Below are 22,520 nucleotides of genomic sequence, written 5' to 3'. Positions count from 1 at the left end.
GTTTAGATACTTGGACAGAGCACTTCTGATACCATTTGATTTACTGATGTGCTTGGGTCTGGGGATGCCAGACAATGGGTTACCTCTTAGTAGTCTTTAGGATGCCAAGACCAAGAGGAATTCATACATTTCTTACATGAAACACAGGAGGGAAGAATAATATTAGCTGGGGACTTACATTTACCAGAAACAGACTGGAATAATATTGATTCAACAACGTTAGGAAAGAAATTATTCACAGAGTATATTCAGGAACAACAAATGCTTCAGATTGTAAAAAAAACTACCAGGGGACGGAATATACTAGATATTGTTTGTTTTCCTAAAGAAATTACTGTAACTTCAAGTCAAGTTTTACCACCACTGATGTGCAGTGATCATGGGGTCATAAAGGTTAATTTGTTGCTAGATAATTCTGCCAAACTGAAATCTAAGCCAATGCACAGAAGGTTAATTACATATTATAGGGAAGCAGAAAAGTTGCTATATAAAACTAACTGGAGTGAGGTGTTCAGTGGAAAAACTGCAGATGGAATGTGGAAAGTTTTGAAAGAGAAATTGTTTGAGTGCAAAAAAGTAAAAAAAAATGTTTAACATCAGGATCTAGGCACACAACATCAGGGGGTATATTTTCCTAAGAACAAGATACCTGATTAAGGTGAGACACAAAAATATAAGAAATGGAAGAGAGGTCGAACTACAACTTTGAAAACTGAAATAAACGAGCTGGACAAACAGATTAAGCATAGTGTTAGACAAGATTAAGAAAAATTTGAAGAAAATTTATATAAAGATATTGAGCATAATAGGAAACCTTTTTTATAGATACATAAGATGTGGAAGGAGTAAAGATACACAAATTGATAAATTGTGTGCAGATTCTAAAATTTATTCTCAGACGCAACAGTTTGGCTCTACAAAAGGGGTGGTAAGTTGTCCTAGTGACATCCAGGTAACCCCAGATACTGGAATCCAATTAGATTATATTGAAAAAGAACTGTGCAAATTGGATCCAAAAAAGCGCAGGGAGGAGACGGAATAAGTAACAATGATTTGAGAACACTTGAGCAAGAACTTAACTCTGCCATTACATCTGTTATTCATTAGGTCATATAAATATGTGGAGATTCCTCAAGATTGGAGACATGCACTTATTAAACCTGTCTTTAAGGGAAAGGGGAGTAGGACAAACCCAGAATCATATAGACCGTTAAGTCTACTTTCATGTTATGGAAAAATAATGGAGAAGGTAATACTGGATAATTTATTGTCAGAACTGGATAGGTTGGGACTGAAAACCATATATCAGCATGCATATGTTGAAAATAGATCTATTACCATCTGTAACATGATCTATAACAATATAATAATAGCTATGAATGAAAAATTGTGATGTGATTCATATAGATTTAACTTCAGCATTTGACAGGGTCATGCACAAAACGCTGATCAATAAATTAGTGCAACTAGGTATTGATGCACTGTTGATAAGATGGATAGCTGCATGGCTTACAAATAGGACATGGCAAGTATCACACACCAACTGGACAGGTGAAATCCTTGGTTACAGGCAAGGTGTCCCACAGGACTCTGTCCTAGGCCCTTACTTGTTTAGATTGTATCTTTCAGACCTTACTTTTTCATATGAGGTGTTCTACAAGTCTATATGCTGACGACCTGAAATTGGGTAAACCGATTACAAATGTTACAAATAAGGCATGTCTGCAAAATAATTTGACTAAATTGACCATTTGGGCACAGGAGAATAATATGTTGATAAATACATCAAAAACTAAGCGTATGAGATTTGGGAGACATAAACTGAAAGGTGAATATTTAATACAGCACACAGTGATTGTAACTGTACACTCATTTAAGGACCTGGTTATATGGGTAGATTCAGCTATGAGTTTTTCTAATCATATCAACCAGTTGACTAATGATAGTTATAGAATTATAGGTTGTATAAAAAGATTTATAAAGTCTAAGAAATCAAATATAATGAAGTATTGTTTGTTAGTTACATTAGACCCAACCTTGAGTATGGAATAACAATATGGAAACCTTATAGGAAAACAAGCATGAATAAACTGGAAAGAGTACAGCGGAAATATACTAAGGGCATCCATGGATGTGAAAATCTAAGTTATTATGAAAGACTAAATTATCTGAACTTGTGCAGTGTCTCTTACAGATATTTAAGAGGAGATCTTATTCAGGTATACAAGACATTTAGGGACCACTACCTCTGGGAATGTTTTGGGGTTATCAAAAAGTACTAGAGAATTGTCAGATAACCTATGTAGAAGATTCTACAGGAATGAGAAGTGTACTAATTGGTTTTCTGACAGAGTACCTGATGCTTGGAACAGATTACCAAATTACATTAAAGCAAGTACTAGTTAAGATATTTTAAGAACAGCCTGGACATTTATTATGGGAACAAGTGTTTTGGCATACTGGCAAGCTAGAAGGGCTTTAATGCCCGTGCTTGAAACATTTGTATGTATGTAAGTATAGTGACAGGACTTTGAGTTAGTCCAGGTAGGGTATATTGTTTAAACTTTGTATCCTTTTAGTAAGGTGTATCTGCGGGAATTTCAAATTATTGCATGTTGTTGCATTTTCCCATCTAGGTCCCCAGATACATCCTCACTAGTGCAAATAAAGTTTCAGTCCCCACCTATAAATAGTAATCCCTGCTGGAAGTGGATTATTTCTCCCAGAATTTTCTTAAATTCAATAATGGTAGTTTTTGGTGGCATGTAAACACATGCCAGTTCAATCCTTCTCCTTTACCAATATACCCTTACTGCTAAAACCTACCATCCATGATCAGCATTAGTAAGAAATTGAGGGCCCTCATCAAGTCAACTAAAGCTAATTTTGAAAAGAAAGTTGCCAAGGATGCCAAGGATAACCATAAGGCCTTCTATGGCTACGTCAAAAACCTAAATGACAATGCTCTGGTCTGTTCTGAGCTAGTACAAAATGGAACAAAATACACTGACCCTTCTGACATTGCCAACATCTTGGCTGATAGGTTCAGTGCAAATCCCCCCCTCCCCCCTCACCACCTACAGGGCCTATTACCATTCCAGGGGATTGTGTAAGTCCAATTATTACTGATATGTTGGTTAACAAGGCTCTATCTAAAGCTAAAAACACTGCCTCCATGGGACCAGATGGTGTCCCAGGCTGTGTCATACGCGAGCTCCAAAAGGAATTAACCCCGCATCTTAATACCCTGTTCAGTCTCAGCCTCTCCACAGGATATGTGCTCAGAGAATGGCGCACGGCAACGGTGGTCCCGCTACACAAGGGTGGGGCCACAACTGACCCTGGGAACTACCGACCAATAAGCCTAACCAGTCTGATCTGTAAGGCTATGGAGCGAATCATTATGGAACTCATAAATGGAGAGATTGGGAACCTCCAGTCGCTGGACCCCACATAGGCTTCGTCAAGGGCAGATCATGCCTCCTGAACCTGGTGGATTTCTTTGAGACAGTTACTCAGGCTATAGATAAGGGAAAGGAGGTACACACGGCTTACCTTGACCTTGCTAAAGCATTTGACACCATTCGGGTATTATTGATAAGCTCACCAGCCTGGGCATAAACCCATCACAAGATGGATCGCAAACTGGCTCTCAGACAGAGTAGCGGGATCTATGTCCGAATCCAGAACAGTAACGAGTGGTGTGCCTCAGGGCTCTGTCCTGGGGCCCCAACCTGTTTGGCATATACTTCTCAGGAGTACAGGCAAGCACGGAAGGGCTGTGGCTGACTAAGTTTGCGGATGACTGCAAACTGGTACTATAATAGAGTCTCTGGCCGATATGGAGATCCTCCAGAAGGGCCTAAATGAGACTGATGCATGGTGCAAAGCCATGGTCTCGAGCTAAATGCAAAAAAATGCGTAGTAATCCCCTTTGGATAAAACAGAGTACCCGCAAACTACAACATAGGAGGTAATCCCCTGAAATCTGAAGAAGAAATAAGGAATCTAGGGACCCAAGTAGATAGCCAGCTTTCCTTTGATAACCATGTTGCCAACGTGGTTAGAAAATTCTTCTGTGTGACCCATCTGATCAGGAAAGGGTTTGCATCAAGATCTAAGGATGTAATGGTGCCCCTCTACTCTTCCCTCATCAGACCCATTATTGAGTACAATGCACCAATTGGAATGTACCTGGCTAGACATCCCCAGCAGCTGGAGTGACCACAGAAGTACCTGACAAGAGTATTATTGGCCTCAAACAGTTGCCCTATGCAGCACGATTGAAAAAGCTAAGACTGTTCTCTGTTGCATACCGCTTTCTCAGAGGCGATCTGTGTCTAACGTACAGAGCCATGTCCAACCCAGAATTGTTGAACATGCTCCATCTTAGCAAAACCAAATCTACTAGAGCTACACGCTCTAGGGATATAAACCTCAATACAACAATGAATAGAACATGCTGGAGGGATAGATTCCCTTCGCAGAGACTTCCCTTACTATGGAACAGGGTCCTGATCTACATAAGACAGAGCCCCTCACTATTCCTCTTCAAGAGGAACCTTGATGAGTGGATGTGTAATAGAAAGATGTTATGTGATCCTATCTCGCCTACATTCTGTACTGATGGGCTCGGAGCCGATCCCTCGGCTCCGACTCAGCACGCTATGCTATAGAGCGAGGCCTCTTATTGGCTGAGCTATTTCTTATCCCAGGATGCACCACCACTAATCCCCCAGATCTCGTTTGCTGCTTACAAGCTAAGACGTGGTCTCAACTTGGCTGGGCTAAGTACTAATTTATTTAGACTTTTCCTGTCGGGAATTTGCTCGTTTTCAACCCAAAAGCTATTTTAACAGCTATTGTTGTGATACGTGTGTGTATTTGGTGATTTTGTTGAGAAAGTTGTTCTTTTTGTTAAGGGAAGGTTTCCCGTTTTAGTTAGAGGGGCCTTCCCCTTTTGCTATTCTAGCGTTTATTTGTGGGTCAAGTACCCGTTTTAGTTAGAGGGTCTTGACCCTCTCTTTCTGTGTTTTTTCTTGTGCACTGTTATTGTGTAAAAAAAAAAAAAAACAAACTTTATAATTTGAACTTAAACTAGCTAGTTTTTCGTGTTATCTTAGATAGCCGTGTTTTTCTCTTTAGTCATGTCCAAAGAGCATAAACTCCCCCGGGTTTAAAAAATGCACGAGGTGTGGTTTTAAGATGTCCATAACGGACGACCACTCCTCGTGCGTTTACTGTTTAGGCGCCAAGCACCTACAAGAATCATGTAGCGTGTGTCACGCCTTCTCATCAAGGGTCCTCAAGGAGAGGAAAAAACAAATTAATCCTTAAGGGGTTAATCAAGCCATCCTTCGAGGAGGCTTTATCTTCGTCTCCCTCTCCTTCAGAAAAGAAGAAAGCGTCGGCTCCGACCAGTCAGTCGGAACCGACTGCCAAAAAACCTAGGCAGACTTCTCCATCGGCTCCACAGACTTCGGAGCCGAGGGCGGAACGGTCTGCCTCGATGCCTCCAGTCTCGACCCCTCTGGTTTCGGAGCTGAGGACTGGGACATCGAGAGGCGGGTCACCTTCATTGGCTCCACTGATATTGGAGCCGATGAGGGTTACCGGCTCAGACTCTTCCCCTTCGGAGCCGAAGTCCTTATCGGCACCGAGGGAAATTGCCTTGAGATCTCCCTCGGAGCCGATAGTTATAGAATCCATTCGGAGCCGGTCCCCTAGTCCTTTGGAGCCAATGGAGAAATCGGTTCGGACCCGATCGGTATCGTCCAGATCATCCAAGATGTCTGATTCGGACATCGACAGGGTGCTCCTAAGACTCTTCCAGTCTCCGGTGTTCCAAAAGTTAGTTTCGGCTCCAGCCCATTCGGCTTCGGAGCCGATGGTCCACCTTGCTACAATGGTTCCTCCTCCAACAGCCACGGCACCGTTGGAGCCGGTGCTGGTGGAACCGGTGGAGGTTTTAGGGTCGGGCTCGACCCTTACTCCAACTCCGGCTCTTGGGTCGGAGTTCGGTACGTGGACTTCTTCCGTCGGCCCCGGGGGGGATGCTTCGGGACGGGACTGATGTTTTCGGTCCCAAGCCTTCCTCTCGGTGCGTCGGCTGCGGGGGTGCCGTCTACCGTTGTGGCCACGAAGGTGGGACCCTCCCAGGATTCTGGTGGTCCCGCCTTCAGGGCTATGAGAGTGCGTTAGCCAAATCATCTTTGGCTACCTCCACGGTCTCCCCAGCTCCTTCCCTGCATACCGAGACTGGGTCTTTGGCAGTCCCCCTGTCCTTAGACAGCGGAGCTCCGGGGCCTGAGGTTACCCCCACTGGGGTTTCCCCCCCTCCTGGAGTTCCTTCTGAAGCCTCTTCGGAAGAATCCCCCAGGAAAAGATTGTGCAAGAGGAAGCACGTTGACTCCCCTGATGAGTCTCTTACATCAGACACTGATCTCGATGATGCAGAGGGGTCCCCTAAGTCGTCCTCAGATGATGTCTCCTTTGCAGACATCCTGGAAGCCCTTAAATAACGAGGCGGCTGGCAGTCCAAACCCCCTTCTGCTGATGAGTCGGTGTTCCTTAAGGCCTTCGGGGCTCAGCCCTCCGCCTCCTGGGTGTCTCCGCCCTTCGAGCTCTTGGATTTGATCTGTCGAAGGGCGTGGGAACACCCAGACTCTGTGGAACCGGTGCCTGCTCATCCGAATAAGTTCCTCTCGGCACCCCTGAAAAGAGTTTCTAACTAAAGGTGTGGCTGTAGATGCTTTGGTGGTGGCATCTGCTACCCAGCAAGATGTAGCAGAGGCTTCGACGTCCGTCCATCCTCCTAATAAGGAGTCTAGGAGCATGGATCGACGAAAGCGCACCCTAAGTTCAGCGGCCTTTACATTAAGGTCCTTGAACTACCTTACGCACTTTACTAGATTTCAGAGGGATCTGATTAAAGAACTATCCGATACCCTCTTGGGTAACCTGCCTGAGGAGCTGGCCCAGACGGTTGGCTCTCAGCTGGCTACATTGTCGTCCATTTCAAACTCGTCCATGAGGCTCATTTCTTATGCGGCCGAAGGGGCGAGTAGAGCGGCAGGTACAGGCATTGCTCTACAGAGACAAGCCTGGCTCCGCCTGTGTCATTTCGCGAAGGCCTTTAAGTCTTCCTTTGCCAACGCCCCCTTTGATGGGTCCTCCCTGTTTGGACCCAAGGTAAAGGACACACTGACCCGCTGCGAACAGGAGGGTAAGACTCTGACTGCCGTAGGGGCACGATTTTCCACTCCCTTTCGGCCTTATCCCAAGGCTAAAAGAGGAGGGAAAATGTGGTTCCGTAGACCCCATAAGCCTTACCCCTCCCAGCAGGAGGATCCCCTTCCAGAGGCAGGGGAGGGGGAAATTCTTCCGGAAGATGCCGTCCCAGAGGCGGCAGAGGCCCTCGCAACACTGGAGACCGCGAGTCCTTTCGTGGCTCTTCAGCCTTTCACAGTCCCTGAGGGATTTCCCGACTGTGCAGCTCCGGAGCCAGTCGGGGTCGTTTCTCGAAGCACCTAAAAGCCTGGGAAGGTATCACTCAGGACCGATGGGTGCTTCGAATTATCGCCGGAGGTTACACCATCCCTTTCTCTCACTCTCCACCTCATTCCAAAAAAATCCCGGACCCGCCACCCAGTCAACGGGATACTGCAGCCTCAGAAGTTTCAAAGCTGCTGCAAAAAGGAGTCATCCAACCGGTCCCCGCAGACCAGATCGGATTAGGGACTTACTCAAGATTCTTTTTGGTGCCAAAAAAGACCGGGGACTTGAGGCCCATTTTGGACCTCAGCATTCTAAACCGTTCAGTCAGAAAGTCCAAGTTCCGAATGGTCACCCTACAAACCATTCTCCCATTGCTGGAGAAAGGTGTTTGGATGTGCTCCATAGATCTCAGGGACGCTTATTACCATATCATGGTACATAAAGCGTCCAGGAGACATCTGCGCTTCAGCCTAGGAGGCAGTCATTTTCAGTTCCGCTGCCCTTTGGTCTCACCACAGCCCCCAGGGTGTTCAGCAAGTGCTTGGCAGTCGTGACTGCTCACCTGAGAAGTCTAGGATTCCAGGTGTTTCCGTATCTAGACGACTGGCTCCTAACTGCCACCTCCAAGCATCTACTACTGGAGCCTACAAGCCACTATATCACTGGGCAATTCCTTGGAATCACCTTCAATTGGCCAAAGTCTGTGTTGCTGCCATCTCAACGAATAAGATTCATAGGGGTAGAGATAGACTCAAACCAATGCGGGTCTATCTACCTACAGACAGAATACAAACCATACAGACTCAAGTTCGAGCCTTACTTCCCAGGTCCAAAGCCCCAGCCAGAATGGTCTTGCAGCTATTGGGATCCATGTCCGCCACGGTTCTTCTAGTCCCCTTGGCAAGGTTGCACATGAGAATTCTCCAGTGGCTTCTTTCAGCTCAGTGGTCCTTTCAGGAACTCCCTCTCAGTCACCTCATATGGATCACGGAAACATGCAAACGGGACCTTCGCTGGTGGCTAGTGCCCTCCAATTTGGATCAGGGACGACCCTTTGTTCCACCTCCTCCTGCGGCCACTTTGACCACGGATGCCTCCCAGATGGGGTGGGGGGGGGCATTCCCTGGGCAGGTCAGTCCAAGGCAAATGGCACCCAGAAGAGACCCTACTTCATATCGGCATCCTAGAAATGAGGGCAGTGCTTCTGTCCCTTCAAGCCCTTCACGGTTACCTCCCTCAGAGCGTAATTGCCATTCACTCAGACAACATGTCAGTTGTCTGGTACCTGAACAAACGGGGAGGGGCCAGATCCTATCCTCTTTGCAGAGAGGCCATGAGAGTCTGGGAATGGGCAGTCTCGACCAAACGCTTTCTAATGGCTACTCATATCCCGGGCAAGTCCAATGTGATAGCCGACAGACTGAGCAGAACCATCCTCTCTCCTCACGAATGGTCTCTGAACATGACAGTTGCAAGTCAGATTTTCAGCAAATGGGGAGTTCCGTGTTGCGACCTCTTCGCGACTCCACTAAATGCGAAGTGCAAAGAATTCTTCTCCCTAACCCCGGCTCCGGGGAAGAGCCCCATGGACGCACTAGCCCGTCCTTGGCCCACCGGCTTGCTTTATGCCTTCCCCCCAGTTCCTCTCCTTCCCAGGGTGATCCAAAAGGCATCTCTCTTGGGGAGCAAAATGATCTTAGTTGCTCCTTACTGGCCTCGTCAAGTATGGTTTCCCTATCTTCGGAAATATGCTCTGGAAGGTCCATGGTTCCTGGATCAGATCCCAGACCTTTTGGTTCATCAGTCGGGACTATTCCACCAGTCCCTGCACACCTTAAAATTGACGGCTTGGCTCCTCCTCTTCCGACAATAGTCAGGAGTCATACATTGGATCCAGAGGTTGTACACACATTATCTTCGGCCCATAAGTCTGCTACAAAGAAACTGTATTCTAGCAAATGGAAAAGATTTGCTATTTGGGCTCAACTCCGGGGCCTGGATCCCATCTCTATTCCCGTGGCAGAAGTACTAAAATTTTTAACTTCTCTTTTCAATCAAGGCTCTTCAGTCTCTACCATCAAGGTTCAATTGGCAGCGATTTCCAATTTTCACGAATCTATAAACCCATCTTTAATGAGCAACAGATTGTGTAAGACCTTCTTGAAAAGTGCTGCGCTGTTAAGACCTCCGATTTCTCATCCTGCTCCTCCATGGGATCTCGATGTGGTGTTACGCACCTTAACTTCCTCCCCCTTTGAACCGGCAGCGACATGTGATCTAAAATTTCTATCGTGGAAGACTGCTTTTCTGGTGGTGATTACTTCTGCCAGAAGAGTTTCAGAGCTTCAAGCTTTGTCTGTAAAACCCCCGTACTTGGTTTTTCATAAAGACAGAGTATCTCTCGGGCCAAATCCTTCCTTTGTCCCTAAAGTTTGTTCCAGTTTCTGCCTACAACAATCGTTAGAACTTCCAGTTTTTTTTCCAAAATATTCTAACAAAGCGGAATTCATATTCCACACACTAGATGTCCACAGGCAGTTGTGTTTTTATTTAGACAGGACCAAACAAACAAGGAAAACAGATCAGTTGTTTGTATCCTTTGCAGACCATAAATTGGGCAAAGCTGTCACAAAGGTCACTATTGCCAAATGGATCAGGGACTGTATTACTCAAGCTTATTCTTATTCTAACAAAGAGCTTACCACCTCTGTCAAAGCTCATTCTACAAGGGCTATGGCTACTTCGATAGCATTTCATTCTAAGCTTGCCATTAGTGACATTTGTGCTGCGGCTACTGGTCTTCCCCGCACACTTTCATTTCCCACTACAAATTGGATGTGACATCTAGAGGACGAGCTTCATTTGGTTCCACAGTGCTCAGGAGTGTTTTCCAATGAGCCACCCGGGATTTAGGTGCTAGGGACGCTGTCCCATCAGTACAGAATGTAGGCGAGATAGGATCACATAACATCTTTTAGTTATGTACTTACCATAACTTTAGATGTTTGGGATCCATCTCGCCTACATTCCTAATAACCCACCCTCCTTCCCCCTTCCTTGGAGATCAGAGGATATCAGAAGGTCCGAATCATGTTGTTTCATCTTGAAACATCTAACAATGTTATATAAACAAGTTGTGCATATGTGCATGAATGCGGACAAACAAGATCTGGGGGATTAGTGGTGGTGCATCCTGGGATAAGAAATAGCTCAGCCAATAAGAGGCCTCGCTCTATAGCATAGCGTGCCGAGTCAGAGCCGAGGGATCGGCTCCGAGCCCATCAGTACAGAATGTAGGCGAGATGGATCCCAAACATCTAAAGTTACGGTAAGTACATAACTAAAAGTTCACACCGGGGATCACACCAACAGCACTACTAGATAGGGGCCAAGGGTACTAGCTGCTAGTACAAGGGTCTAGGGAACTACTAAAGGGGTGGTGAATACCGCACAACGTGGCTGGGCTAATGTATGCCTTCGGGCAGATAGCTCAGTACCAACCTATGAACCTACTGTCTTTTTTCCCTCTTCTATCACTTTTGGTGGCCCTCTAGCAATTAGTATTACTCCCCCTTTCCCTTGTCCCTGATATTGTGCTGGCTATCCATCCTGTAATTCTTTGTCAAGCTGACATGCTCATTTCTACCCATGTATCTGTGCAACATTGCAATTCGCATTCTGTGCTTCTTTTTTATGAAACATCCTACATTTCTTAATATAATTCAATACAGTTTCCTTTTTGTCTATACCTGTAAGGCCCATTCAAATTCCAACTTAAGCTATTGATAAAAATCTGTTGATACGTCGATTATATATAACAGGTCATTTGGACATGCATTTGCAGCTTTTATCTTCCATGCACACAGTTTGACAGGCCGATCTTTTATACAGTTGTTTTTCTCCTCTCCATTTGAACCTTTGTCACATTTTTCAAGATTTTTTTGTTTTAATGAAAAGTGTCAAACAAATAACTAAATACATTTTCAACCCCCATCCCCTATTAACCTAGAACAAACACAAAAGGTATGTTCATAGGTTCATTGATTATATATATTTTAAACAAGTGAAGTTTAGCAATCCAGAGAGGGACAATTACCCCAAATCAACAGCTGCATCCACATTTCCTAACCTAAAATTAAGGTTAAAGTGCATATTACAGCCTGTTTCCCCTCTTACACAGATTGCTGTCTATACTTTCCTTTTCTTATTTCTATTCCCCTACCAGATGTATAAAACGCTTGCATGGCTTCAGATGACATTAACTTTCAGCCCTAAGAAAAAGTGAACTGGTTAACTTTAAATAAAACTAAACTATGCACCGTTAAATGCATTAAATCGTGAGAGGTGCTGGGGAGGCTTCTATTTCTGATTCACTTTCTCCAGTTTCTGACTGTATATATTTTTCACTGAACTACTTTCCATAATACCTTTTAATATTGCATTTTTGTCAGCAGAGTTATTGGAACTTTTTAGATTAATTGCTTGCTCCTGCAGACAGCTTGCCAGCAATGAGAAAAAAGGCTAACAACTTTGCAGTAATCTTTGTACATTTCATTTAGAGCACAATATATACCATGTTCTTCTGGCCAACTGCCTTCATCTGCAGACTTTCTTTCCCCAATGAGAGCATTTGATAATGGAAAAAACAAGCTAATAAATGCAGTTTCTTGAATCTGCAGTTCCTGTGTCTCTGGTCATTTTTCTCATCTTTCAAGCCTCTTTGTTAAAAAAAAAGTCCATAGATTATGCCAAGGACATCAGTCCAGACAACCTCCCTGATAAAAACAAGAGAAATCATTATCCTAACTATGCATATAACAAAATAAGTACAGTTTTACACCCCACCACAGCAGCTCAAGATCACGTTAAACGTTTTGTTTAGCCTTCCTCATCTTTGTACAGTGTAAAGGTTGTACATCTTCTAACTAAGAAAACATCTTTGCTTTAAAACTTGTAACACATACAACAATCAAGACTCCTGTCCAGACATTTAAAATATCCCTGACTGCACACTATATAAAACTGCTTTACAGTGTAACGTGAAATTTACATCATGACACTTGTGCAGATATTAATAAGAGGAAGTGTATTTACGGTTTTGCCTTTAGTGTCCCCAAACATGACAAAGAGGGATAAGTGATTTACAGTTCACTTTCAGACTTAAAATCAACAAACTCCAGTCTTTCTCAGCCACTTTTACCTTGCAAAACCATACTACTCAAATGTGACTGTTTATAGCCTTCAGTGTGTTCACTAATTTCAGTGTTGCTGATATTCCTGATGATCTCTTATCTCCCCTCACCAGGCATTGGTTTAAGTTCAGGGTACTTCTGTGCTTTTGTCCGTCTCAAGCATTTTCCTTTGGAACTCTGGAAAGGGTTTCACTGACAGTGTCTCAGTGAGAAGCAGAGGCTTCTCCTTGCTTGATGTGTCTCACTTTTTATTGGACAAACCACTTCATTCATGGCCTGTTCTACATAAAAAACATTATTTGATCTTTCAGGAAAAAAAATATTCTGAAGACAGCTGTGGGTACAGCAGCTTGAATCTCATACCTACCTTTTAACACTCCTTGATTGTCGGGATAAACTTCCTTCCCTTAAATTTAGTGTACAGCAAATAATCATTTTCCACATGTTCTGTCTACAACTTTTAATACTTTTTCTTTCTGCCGTAGTTTTGTTGGTACCAACTTTTTCTGCTAGTATGATTGTATCTTTACTAATATAGTTGTTGGCTTCTTTCTCATTTATAGGTTTGGTGCAGACCCATGATGTGCCCTTTCAATTAACAAATCCTGCTGTGGAACAGCAGTCCAGTGTTTTATAAAAATACAGCCTATTTCTTCGTTTCTCTAGTGCAGTAGAAATTCTCAGGTTTGCTCTGCATGCCCTAACTTTTACTATTTTTTGAAACCTCTCTTTTTTTGAGAAGGCTCGTGCTCAGCCAGCTTTCTCTTCATTTCAACTTCTGGCTTTTGCAGTTTAATCAGTTCATCTGAATAACTAGTTAAAGCTTATTTTTTCCCCCAGCCTTTTTATTATTTGGATTGATGTATTCCTTCAGAGTTTCATTTATTTTACATAACTCTGTACATATTTGATGTGTTTTTTCCTCTAAATTACCAAAACTGAAACTTGAACTGTTTTGCTGAACTGTGTTCCATGATTCTTCCAGAGTTTTCTCTTCATCTTAATCTGATTTTCTTTCAGTTTCTCAACATTTCTTCTTTGATAGCATCCAGACAGTGTAATTACTAGGCAGTGACTGAATTTTACCTAAATAGCAGTTTCAGTGGCTTTTTTTCCCATGTCCGTTTTTGTTTTCATACTCTTGAGAGATTAAATTAGCTGTTGTTCAATGTGCAACCATCTTAGAAGTCTTCTAATTCCTTTACTACTTGTGATGCTAAAGCCATAAACATTTATTTGAATTCCTGTTTTTTTTTTTTTTTTTTTTTCCTCCGGTCAACTTCTGGATCTTCAGTTTAGTCTTTGATCTTAGTCTTCTTTGACCATTGCTCATATCTGGTTATGGCCACCAGTAGTTTCCCGCTTTGGGGAGCTGATAAAAGTAATCTCCTATGAATTATTTTTTATCTGTAGATGGCCCTTATGTTCACCATGTCTCCCCAGGGCATTAGATTCTTAAAGCCCCCCTACCTACCCACCCACCCTTAGATACCAGGGGGAAGTTTAGTGGTTCTGATGAGAATGGAGTTTGATTTGGCATGCGTCTTATTCAAAACAACAATGAGGAGTTGATAGTTTTAACTAAGGAAATAAAACGGTTTTGAGTTTTTACATGTAGTAGATATTTTTATCCTATTTGGTCACAGTTTTATTTCCTCCTTGTTAATATGATACAGTTCATGTGCTACAGTAGCCTACACAGTAAATGATCCAATGGTTTAATTGGTGTTTCTGTAGTAAAGCTGTTTTTTGCAGTATGTTATTTTAAATATCTCATTACTGGTAAGTAATTTTTTTCATGCTAATTTTTATAGTTTCTAGTTAGAGTATTTGCATTTCTAGATTTTACTTTTGTGCAAACTAATTTTTCAGCCTTGGTCTTAAAAGATGTATTTTTTTTTTTTTTTGTAAATGGAGTTGTAGCAATGTTTGTAATTTCTTTGTTTAGGTATTTGCACAAGCCTTATCTCATTAGTGGAAGCAAGTTTGATTTGAGAATATATGTTTACGTCACTTCCTATGATCCGCTGCGGATCTACATATTTACAGATGGACTAGTGCGTTTTGCAAGCTGCAAGTAAGTAGAATGACTTGTGAGATGAACTGTGTTTTCTTGTACTGTTTGATCACTGCTGTTGCCTGCCTTGCTGTCATTGATAGGATATTATAGAATGAATTAAAGCTAGCACTACTGGGTTGTCGTACTTCAGTAATGGCATTTGAGCAGTCAGTAAATCCAAAAAACAAATGCTTGATGCTGATACCTCAACCAGAAGACACAAATGGAAAACCACAAAAGTCAAAAAAGTCTCTGGAAGAGTGCTGTTACGTATCCAAAAGATTTATTAAAATTAAGTAAAATCACACAAAATTTCAGAGAGATTAGCGCTTTCGGGTGTTAACCCTTCATCAGATAGAGAACAAATGTTACAAAGCACTATTTAAAACAGTGAACAGCCAATCATAGACTAGTAAATAACCCGCCTATTTCTTAAGGTGGGTTTTATGGGGACAACATCATTTAACCCTGGATTCCTGTGCCATAAATTCTATAATTTTTCTAGACTCAATTAACTCTGTATATTGTTTGATGTCTCCTCCCCTATTATTTAGCCTCACATTGACTATAGCCCTAAAACCAAAACAATGAGTGGGGTTGTCTTTTATATGTCTGAAAAGGGCATTGTGTATATCATTGTTCCTAATACTGGATAGATGTTGTAAAATCCTTACTTTAAACATATTGTTAGTCTTGCCCACGTAAAAACATGGGCAAGACTTGCAAATCGCTAGGTATACAATGTCTTTAGTTCTACAAGTAGCCCTAGCTTTTAATATGAATGTTTTGTTGGTAGTGGGATGTACAAAGGTGGTGTCCTGAAGGATATGCGGGCAGGCCTTGCATATACCACATGGCTTACTGCCCATAGATGAAATAGGGGTAACACAATCATTAGTGTGTTCCCAGCATAGAATGTCTCTTAAACTCTTGTTTTTCCTATATCCAAACATTGGAGACGGACCAACAATTGTACTAATCCTATCATCACTGGTAAGAAAAGTAAAGAGTAGATGTTCAGAACCTCTGCTGTTAACCAGCTGATGTTCAGATACGATATCTTCCATGCAGCTCCTGTTACATGAGGTGCCTCCTGTTAGCTATCGCTATATTTTAATAGTGGCATACCTCTGATCTAAAGTGTGGCTGTACTTTCTGGATTTCATTGTATGGATACTTGCTGCTGTAAAATTCTTTGTGTAGCAGTTAACCACAGGAAGCTGTCCGTCCCAGTATGAACTTCCATAACAGTCATATGTCCACAGAATGGGTCTGTAATCCTCCCTGTGCTGTGAATATCAGCAAGATTTCCTGCTGTAAAGGGGAGCATACCTTACACCTTCTTCAGAACCCCCCCCCCCCCAGAAACGTACAGCTATTTATTTGCAAGAGTGTTTTGATTCCTTCATGGCTATTCAAATAGTATTGCTACTTATGACTCAGTATTTTGGTTGTGAAGCTTTTCTTTGTGGCCCATGCTGTCCATGGAAAAAGTGTGTCTGCTCAAGGCAAGTTGCCCTGAATAATTACCATTTAATTTCTTTTCATCCTTTGCGAAGGTCATCAAACTGACTGTTGCTTAGACTGTTAAGACTTCAGACATAGAGACTTCTCAGTACTGTTCATAATTTTCTGAGCAATTTGGAGCAAAAAAAAAGCTTCCGTAATACTGCAGAAGGGGGATATCCTTCAACTGCAAGCCAGAGAACTTTCCAAGTCAAGTGGGGTGTGGGGATCTATGAAATACACTGGAGAAAAGCACAGTCGCTATGACAAATGTATGCAAATAAAGATAGTGAGTAGGGAATGTGTAGAGAAGGTGGTCTGGCCTTAAGGGACATGAACAGTCCTACATGGGCTAGATGATGCTTCATTGTGGAAGGAGGATACCCAGACATTTCCAGTAGTGGTAGGAGCAGTGGGTCCTGCAGTCATACTTGGATATATTGCTGATGTATGTAACTCTTTACAATTTGTAGGAGTCATTATTACTGGGCATATTGCGGGTGTTGTGAAGAGCACATTTGGCTACCATCAAAGATTGAAACAATACTAGTTTCATGAACTTTAATCATACGTTGACTTAAGAATGGGGTCCATTCCCGTCATGGTATTAGAACCCAAAATACTTGGAGAAATTAAAAATGGTAGGCCAGATGATGATGCATGTAAGGAGGCATGGTTTCATCCACATCCCTGCCCAGACTGCTGTGTTGGCCCTCCCATATTTCTGTAACCCAGCCAGACCTCGGATAGTTTTGCATGTATATAACAGGCAGATACTATTCTCATACATCTGATTTGCTCCAAGTTCTCTTGGTCTTAAGCCATCCCCCCTCCCCAGGCATCCTTGCAGTTTTAGTAGTGCAACCTCGAGAGGCAATTTCTACTCTAGTTAAGCAGTTTACTGTGCCTGTTGTGAACTGACACCTGATGGTTGAGGCTCTGCCCCATTACTGTTTGCATTGGCCCCTGTCTTTTGGTTGAGGTCATGGAAAGTTATATGCAGACCTGGTAATGGGTTCCCCTCTGTCCCTCCACATCTGAAGTGCCTACTGAAATTGAGTGCCCTTCCCTGGATGGAGATCTGTAATCCCTTTTAAGAGGAGGAAGATTTGGCTGACATACCACATTCATTCCCCAGCTGACTCCAGTAACACGGCAGTGACACTGTTGCTGAGGATATCTTTATTTGAGAGACAGTGACCCTTATGAGGGAGGAAATTTGTTGAGTTGTCAATTTGCCTGACTCATAACTATGGTACTTGGACCTGCTGGACATGGAAGAACACAGACCACAACAGATATATTTTTCAGCGATTCATGCCCTCAGGGGTGCCTTCAAGAGCATTTTATTTTAAAGCTTATCCCTCAGCCTCTTGTCTTGAAAAAGCTTGACCACATTTATAGGGTCGACATTTGCTTAAAAATCCTATAGTGAAGCCTCATGGTCTAGAGGGATGAAAACCTGACTATATCCCAGGCAGTAACCACACAAAACACAAGTTACTGGCGAATCCAGTACTAATCCAAACTTCACAAACAAAATTCCTCTACTGCTAGGTACAATAAAGGCTGTCCTCCGTCAACAATAAAATACCTGAACGAACTGAGCGAACTAAACGATAAAATTAATAGTCAAAATACTTTATTAACCACATACAAAACAGATTGAGCGCACTTTCGTGTCCTATCGTGAGACTTCATCAGAATCGCATGTAATAACATTTTCCTGTTTTTATACTCTCTTAATTAAACAATCATCAGCTAATTTATTTACCATGACAATGAATTAAAACCAATTCTGGTTAACCCTTTGTATATAAAATCTATTAAAATTGTTTAAAATAAAATGATGTATAAATAAATTAATGCTTCACATAAAAATATATAGGTATAAAATATAAAATATGCCTCTAATATGCACATATACTATGAATTGTTGATGTCATTAAGTATTTAATATTTACCTATTGTAGGTTCAAAAATACTTAAAATCAAAGAACAACTATTATATCTAATGTGTCTATTATAAAAACCTTTTACAAAAATCTAGAAGGCAGATGAAGGCTCACACATATGATGTAAATAACATTGAAAAATACACATTGTATTATAAAATCTCCATAGAAATTTTGTATAAAACGTTATCATATTTCCTATAATACCTATAATATTAACTGTTGGATATTAACTGTTGGATGGTATAGGATGTTGTATATATTTGTTCTAGAAATATATAATTATTTTTATTTTTATCATAATAAAACCAGTATATCAATAGTTTAAAATGAAACTAATATTCTAATTATTAAAAAACTATCCAATAAACCTTACCAAAGACTTGTATAGAGGTTGTTTGGAAGTTTCTTCTACTTCTTTTTGCACTAAATTCATGGCAAAGTATAATGTTATATCTAATATAAATCAATGTTAAAATGTGCATGTCATTGCCTACCTATATGCCTTTTTATGTAGTCCTGTTTTTTAGATATGGATTTTAGATATGGATTGTAGGTATCGTATCATCTCTACGAATGAACTGAACATTTTATATAAAAGAATAGACTTAATACTGGAAGACAACTTGTTACAAGGGCTTACTGATGTGGAACTATATAACTTCCTTAGAGTCCCTAAACCAGTTATACCGAAAAAAATTTTTGGTATCCCAAAAATACACAAAGATATAATGGATCCCCCATTGAGACCAATAGTGACATCTAGGGGATACAAAACTCAACCGCTGGCAATATATGTTGATACCAAGTTAAAAAAGTTTCATTTAGAATATCAATATATCCTGATAGACTCTTGGGATTTTTTGAAGAAATTTAACACAATACCATTTCATGAAGGTTATTTATTTTTAGCAATTGATGTAAAAGATTTATTTTCAGTAATTCCACATAAGGAAGGTATGGAATGGTTTGAGAAAATGATTATTGAATTTAAAGTAGTGCTTGAAAATATGGAATTGGTTTAGAAATACAATTTTATTTATTTTCAGGGAGATATCTACCATCAACTTGATGGAGTTGCTATGGGTTCAGCGTGTGCTCCCGTTTACGCTAACATCATAATGTTATTTTGGGAGAAAGTATATTTTTGGGTCTAGTTTTCAGCAATACATTGTAAGGTATTTCCGTTTTCTAGACTACATTATTATTATATGGGATGCTTCACACGAATTAGTTGAACAATTCATGAAGTACTTGAACGATAGTACAAACATTTTGAAGTTCACATATGAGAGTAATAGGGATGAAGTACATTATTTAGATGTTAGGATAAATAAGGATTATATTAAGAAAATATACAAATCAAATATATTTAGAAAGGAATGTTATTCGAATTCTTACTTACATTACCAAAGTGATCATCCCTACCACTTAAAAATAAATGTGGTAAAAGGACAAATGATTAGAGTGTCCAGGATGATAACAGACTTTACTGATTTTACAAGAGAAGTGGAGTTTGTACAAGAGATGTTTAAGGAAAGAGGATATCCTGACAATATGGTGCAAACTATCAAAAAAGAAATAATTAAGAAACGTTATAGCAGATACGGTCCATTATTGATGAGTGGACAGTACCATAATAGTATCGCAAATAATAGTATTAGTACATATACTATTATGAATAATGAGGAAGATATGAATAGGGACAGTAATATAGTGAAAAGAAAAAGTGAAAAAGAATATACCTAGACTAATTTTAACCTATTACTCTGATATAGGTTGGTTAAAAAAGTGCATTAATGGAGTTTGGAATATGTTTAAAAGAATGCCGACAAGGACAAGTATATTCCAACAGCAACTTAAATACACCTTTAGGAGAAATAGGAATTTGAAAGGTATCTTGGAGAAAAAGATGGGGAAGGCAAAGGATTGGGGCATTGTTGAAAGTGGGCACACATAAATGTGGGAGGTGTGCACAATGCCCATTTATAGCCTGTAAAAAGGAAATAAATATCCCCAGCATAACCTTTACGATTAGAAGTTTTGGATATTCGAGTTGTTATACAAGAGGCGTGGTGTATTTAGCCTATTGTCAATCATGCTGGGGATATTATATAGGTAAGACTGAAAGGCAATTGAGAACCCGTATACGAGCACATTAGGGACATTAACAAAAGGAATGAGAATAATGCACTTTTTAGACATTCAACCATTTGCAAAAACATGAATATAAAATTTTGGGTATTAGAGGAAGTAAAAATTAAAGAAAGGAGAGGTGATTGGGAAACATTCCTGGAGTATCGTGAGATGATTTGGCAGATGAGATTGGATTCTTGCGGTTTACTATCAAAATTGCGAACGGCACTACGTCGACTGTCATATACTCGAACATGGAAGGTCGTAATCGGTAATGTCGAAGACAAAATAATCAATCTAGGAATGGTTTTAACATGGGTCGAGGTAGGGGAGATGTTTGTAGTTCGGAATAATACTGAACACCTACCTCGACCCATGTTAAACCATTCCTAGATTGATTATTTTGTCTTCGACATTACAGATTACGACCTTCCATGTTCGAGTATATGACAGTCGACGTAGTGCCGTTCGCAACTTTGATAGTAAACCGATTCTTGCGTACACCCAGGAATGAATGACCATATCTCCATTAAACCTGCTTTGAAGTTACTGTCATTAAATATAAAAAAGAAAACATAAAAAGAAAATAAAATTTTTTACTTATAGTGCTTTCCATTATATATAACAAAATATGACTACATAAAAAGGCATATAGGTGGGCAATGACACATGCACATTTTAACATTGGTTTATATTAGATATAACATTATACTTTGCCATGAATTTAGTGTAAAAAGAAGTAGAAGAAACTTCCAAACAACCTCTATACAAGTCTTTGATGAGGTCTATTGGATAGTTTTTTAATAATTAGAATATTAGTTTTATTTTATACTATTGATACACTGGTTTTATTATGATAAAAATAAAAATAATTATATATTTTTAGAACAAATATATACAACATCCTACACCATCCAACAGTTAATATTATAGGTATTATAGGAAATATGATAACGTTTTATACAAAATTTCTATGGAGATTTTATAATACAATGTGTATTTTTCAATGTTATTTACATCATATGTATAAGCCTTCATCTGCCTTCTAGATTTTTATAAAATGTTTTTGTATAATAGACACATTAGATATAATAGTTTTTCTTTGATTTTAAGTATTTTTGAACCTACAATAGGTAAATATTAAATACTTAATGACATCAGCAATTCGTAGTATATGTGCATATTAGAGGCATATTTTATATATTTTATACCTATATATTTTTATGTGAAGCATTAATTTATTTATACATAATTTTATTTTAAACAATTTTAATAGATTTTATATACAAAGGGTTAACCAGTATTGGTTTTAATTCATTGTCATGGTAAATAATTAGCTAATGATTGTTTAATTAAGAGAGTATATCCCAGGCAGTACTTATTCAGTTAGGGGCGAGGACATTGAATGGGTCAGGCAAACAAGAATGGGCTGAAATGGCTGTCAGCTTGCCCATCCTGGAGCGAGGACTGCTTAGTAACACTTAATGGGAATAGGTGTTTGGCCATAGAATAGGCCAGGTTTGGCTTGCTGTATTAAGTGGCATATGCACCACTAAGTTTGGGGGTGATGTAGATGGTGGAAGCATGTACATCATTCAGCACACAAGCATTCATTTTGCATCAGCTGGCTACCTACAAGGAAGGGTTAGGATGGATGAGACAGAGACCACCACAGGACCAGTGTTCACTGGTCTGCGGCCTAATGCCCAACTCTCACCTGTGTAGGAGCAAATGATTTAATCAGTCCCCCCAAACAGAAATTTGGCAAGCTGTCATAGTGATCAGGGATAACTAGCTATCACTTCTGGGGGAATGACTGAGATAAGTCATAGTTAAGGACTTGGCCCAATGGCTCCCCTGAAGGTATTTAAAAAAAATTGTCAGCTTCCTCCATGGCATCCATGGATTCATAGATTAGTACTAGGCAAACTGTCCTCTGGGCCATTTTAAGCCTAGCCAATTACCCCATGTGAGAATCAGACCCTGCTCCTTGTGTTTCTAAGGTAAGCACCTTAACCATTACACAAACCTCCCACCCAGGGTATGTAAATTAACACCCGGGTTTACCAGTAATATATGTGCTATTTTACTAAGGAGTTATCTTTGTGCAAGTAGGGGCTGTGGCAGAGGTATATACATTTAACTCGTATCCGAGTGACACCTCCAGGTGCATCT

At 40.6% G+C, this 22,520-nt stretch overlaps 1 protein-coding gene across 1 annotated transcript in view; it reads left to right on the top strand.

Annotated features, from left to right (window-relative positions):
* TTLL4 (tubulin tyrosine ligase like 4) overlaps window positions 1-22,520 on the top strand; it is a 1,780,839-nt gene that overhangs the window by 738,884 nt on the left and 1,019,435 nt on the right. The window contains exon 14 of the mRNA XM_044073711.1: window positions 14,638-14,766. Coding sequence (XP_043929646.1) covers window positions 14,638-14,766 — 129 coding nt within the window. The remainder of the gene's footprint in view (window positions 1-14,637; window positions 14,767-22,520) is intronic.

The sequence above is a fragment of the Protopterus annectens genome, chromosome 6.part0 (assembly GCF_019279795.1).
Source record: "Protopterus annectens isolate FY-2018-M chromosome 6.part0, PAN1.0, whole genome shotgun sequence".
In the NCBI taxonomy this organism is placed as follows: Eukaryota; Metazoa; Chordata; order Ceratodontiformes; family Protopteridae; genus Protopterus; species Protopterus annectens.
The sequence above is the reverse complement of the archived record's forward strand: the minus strand, read 5'-3'. Positions and strand labels throughout refer to the sequence as shown.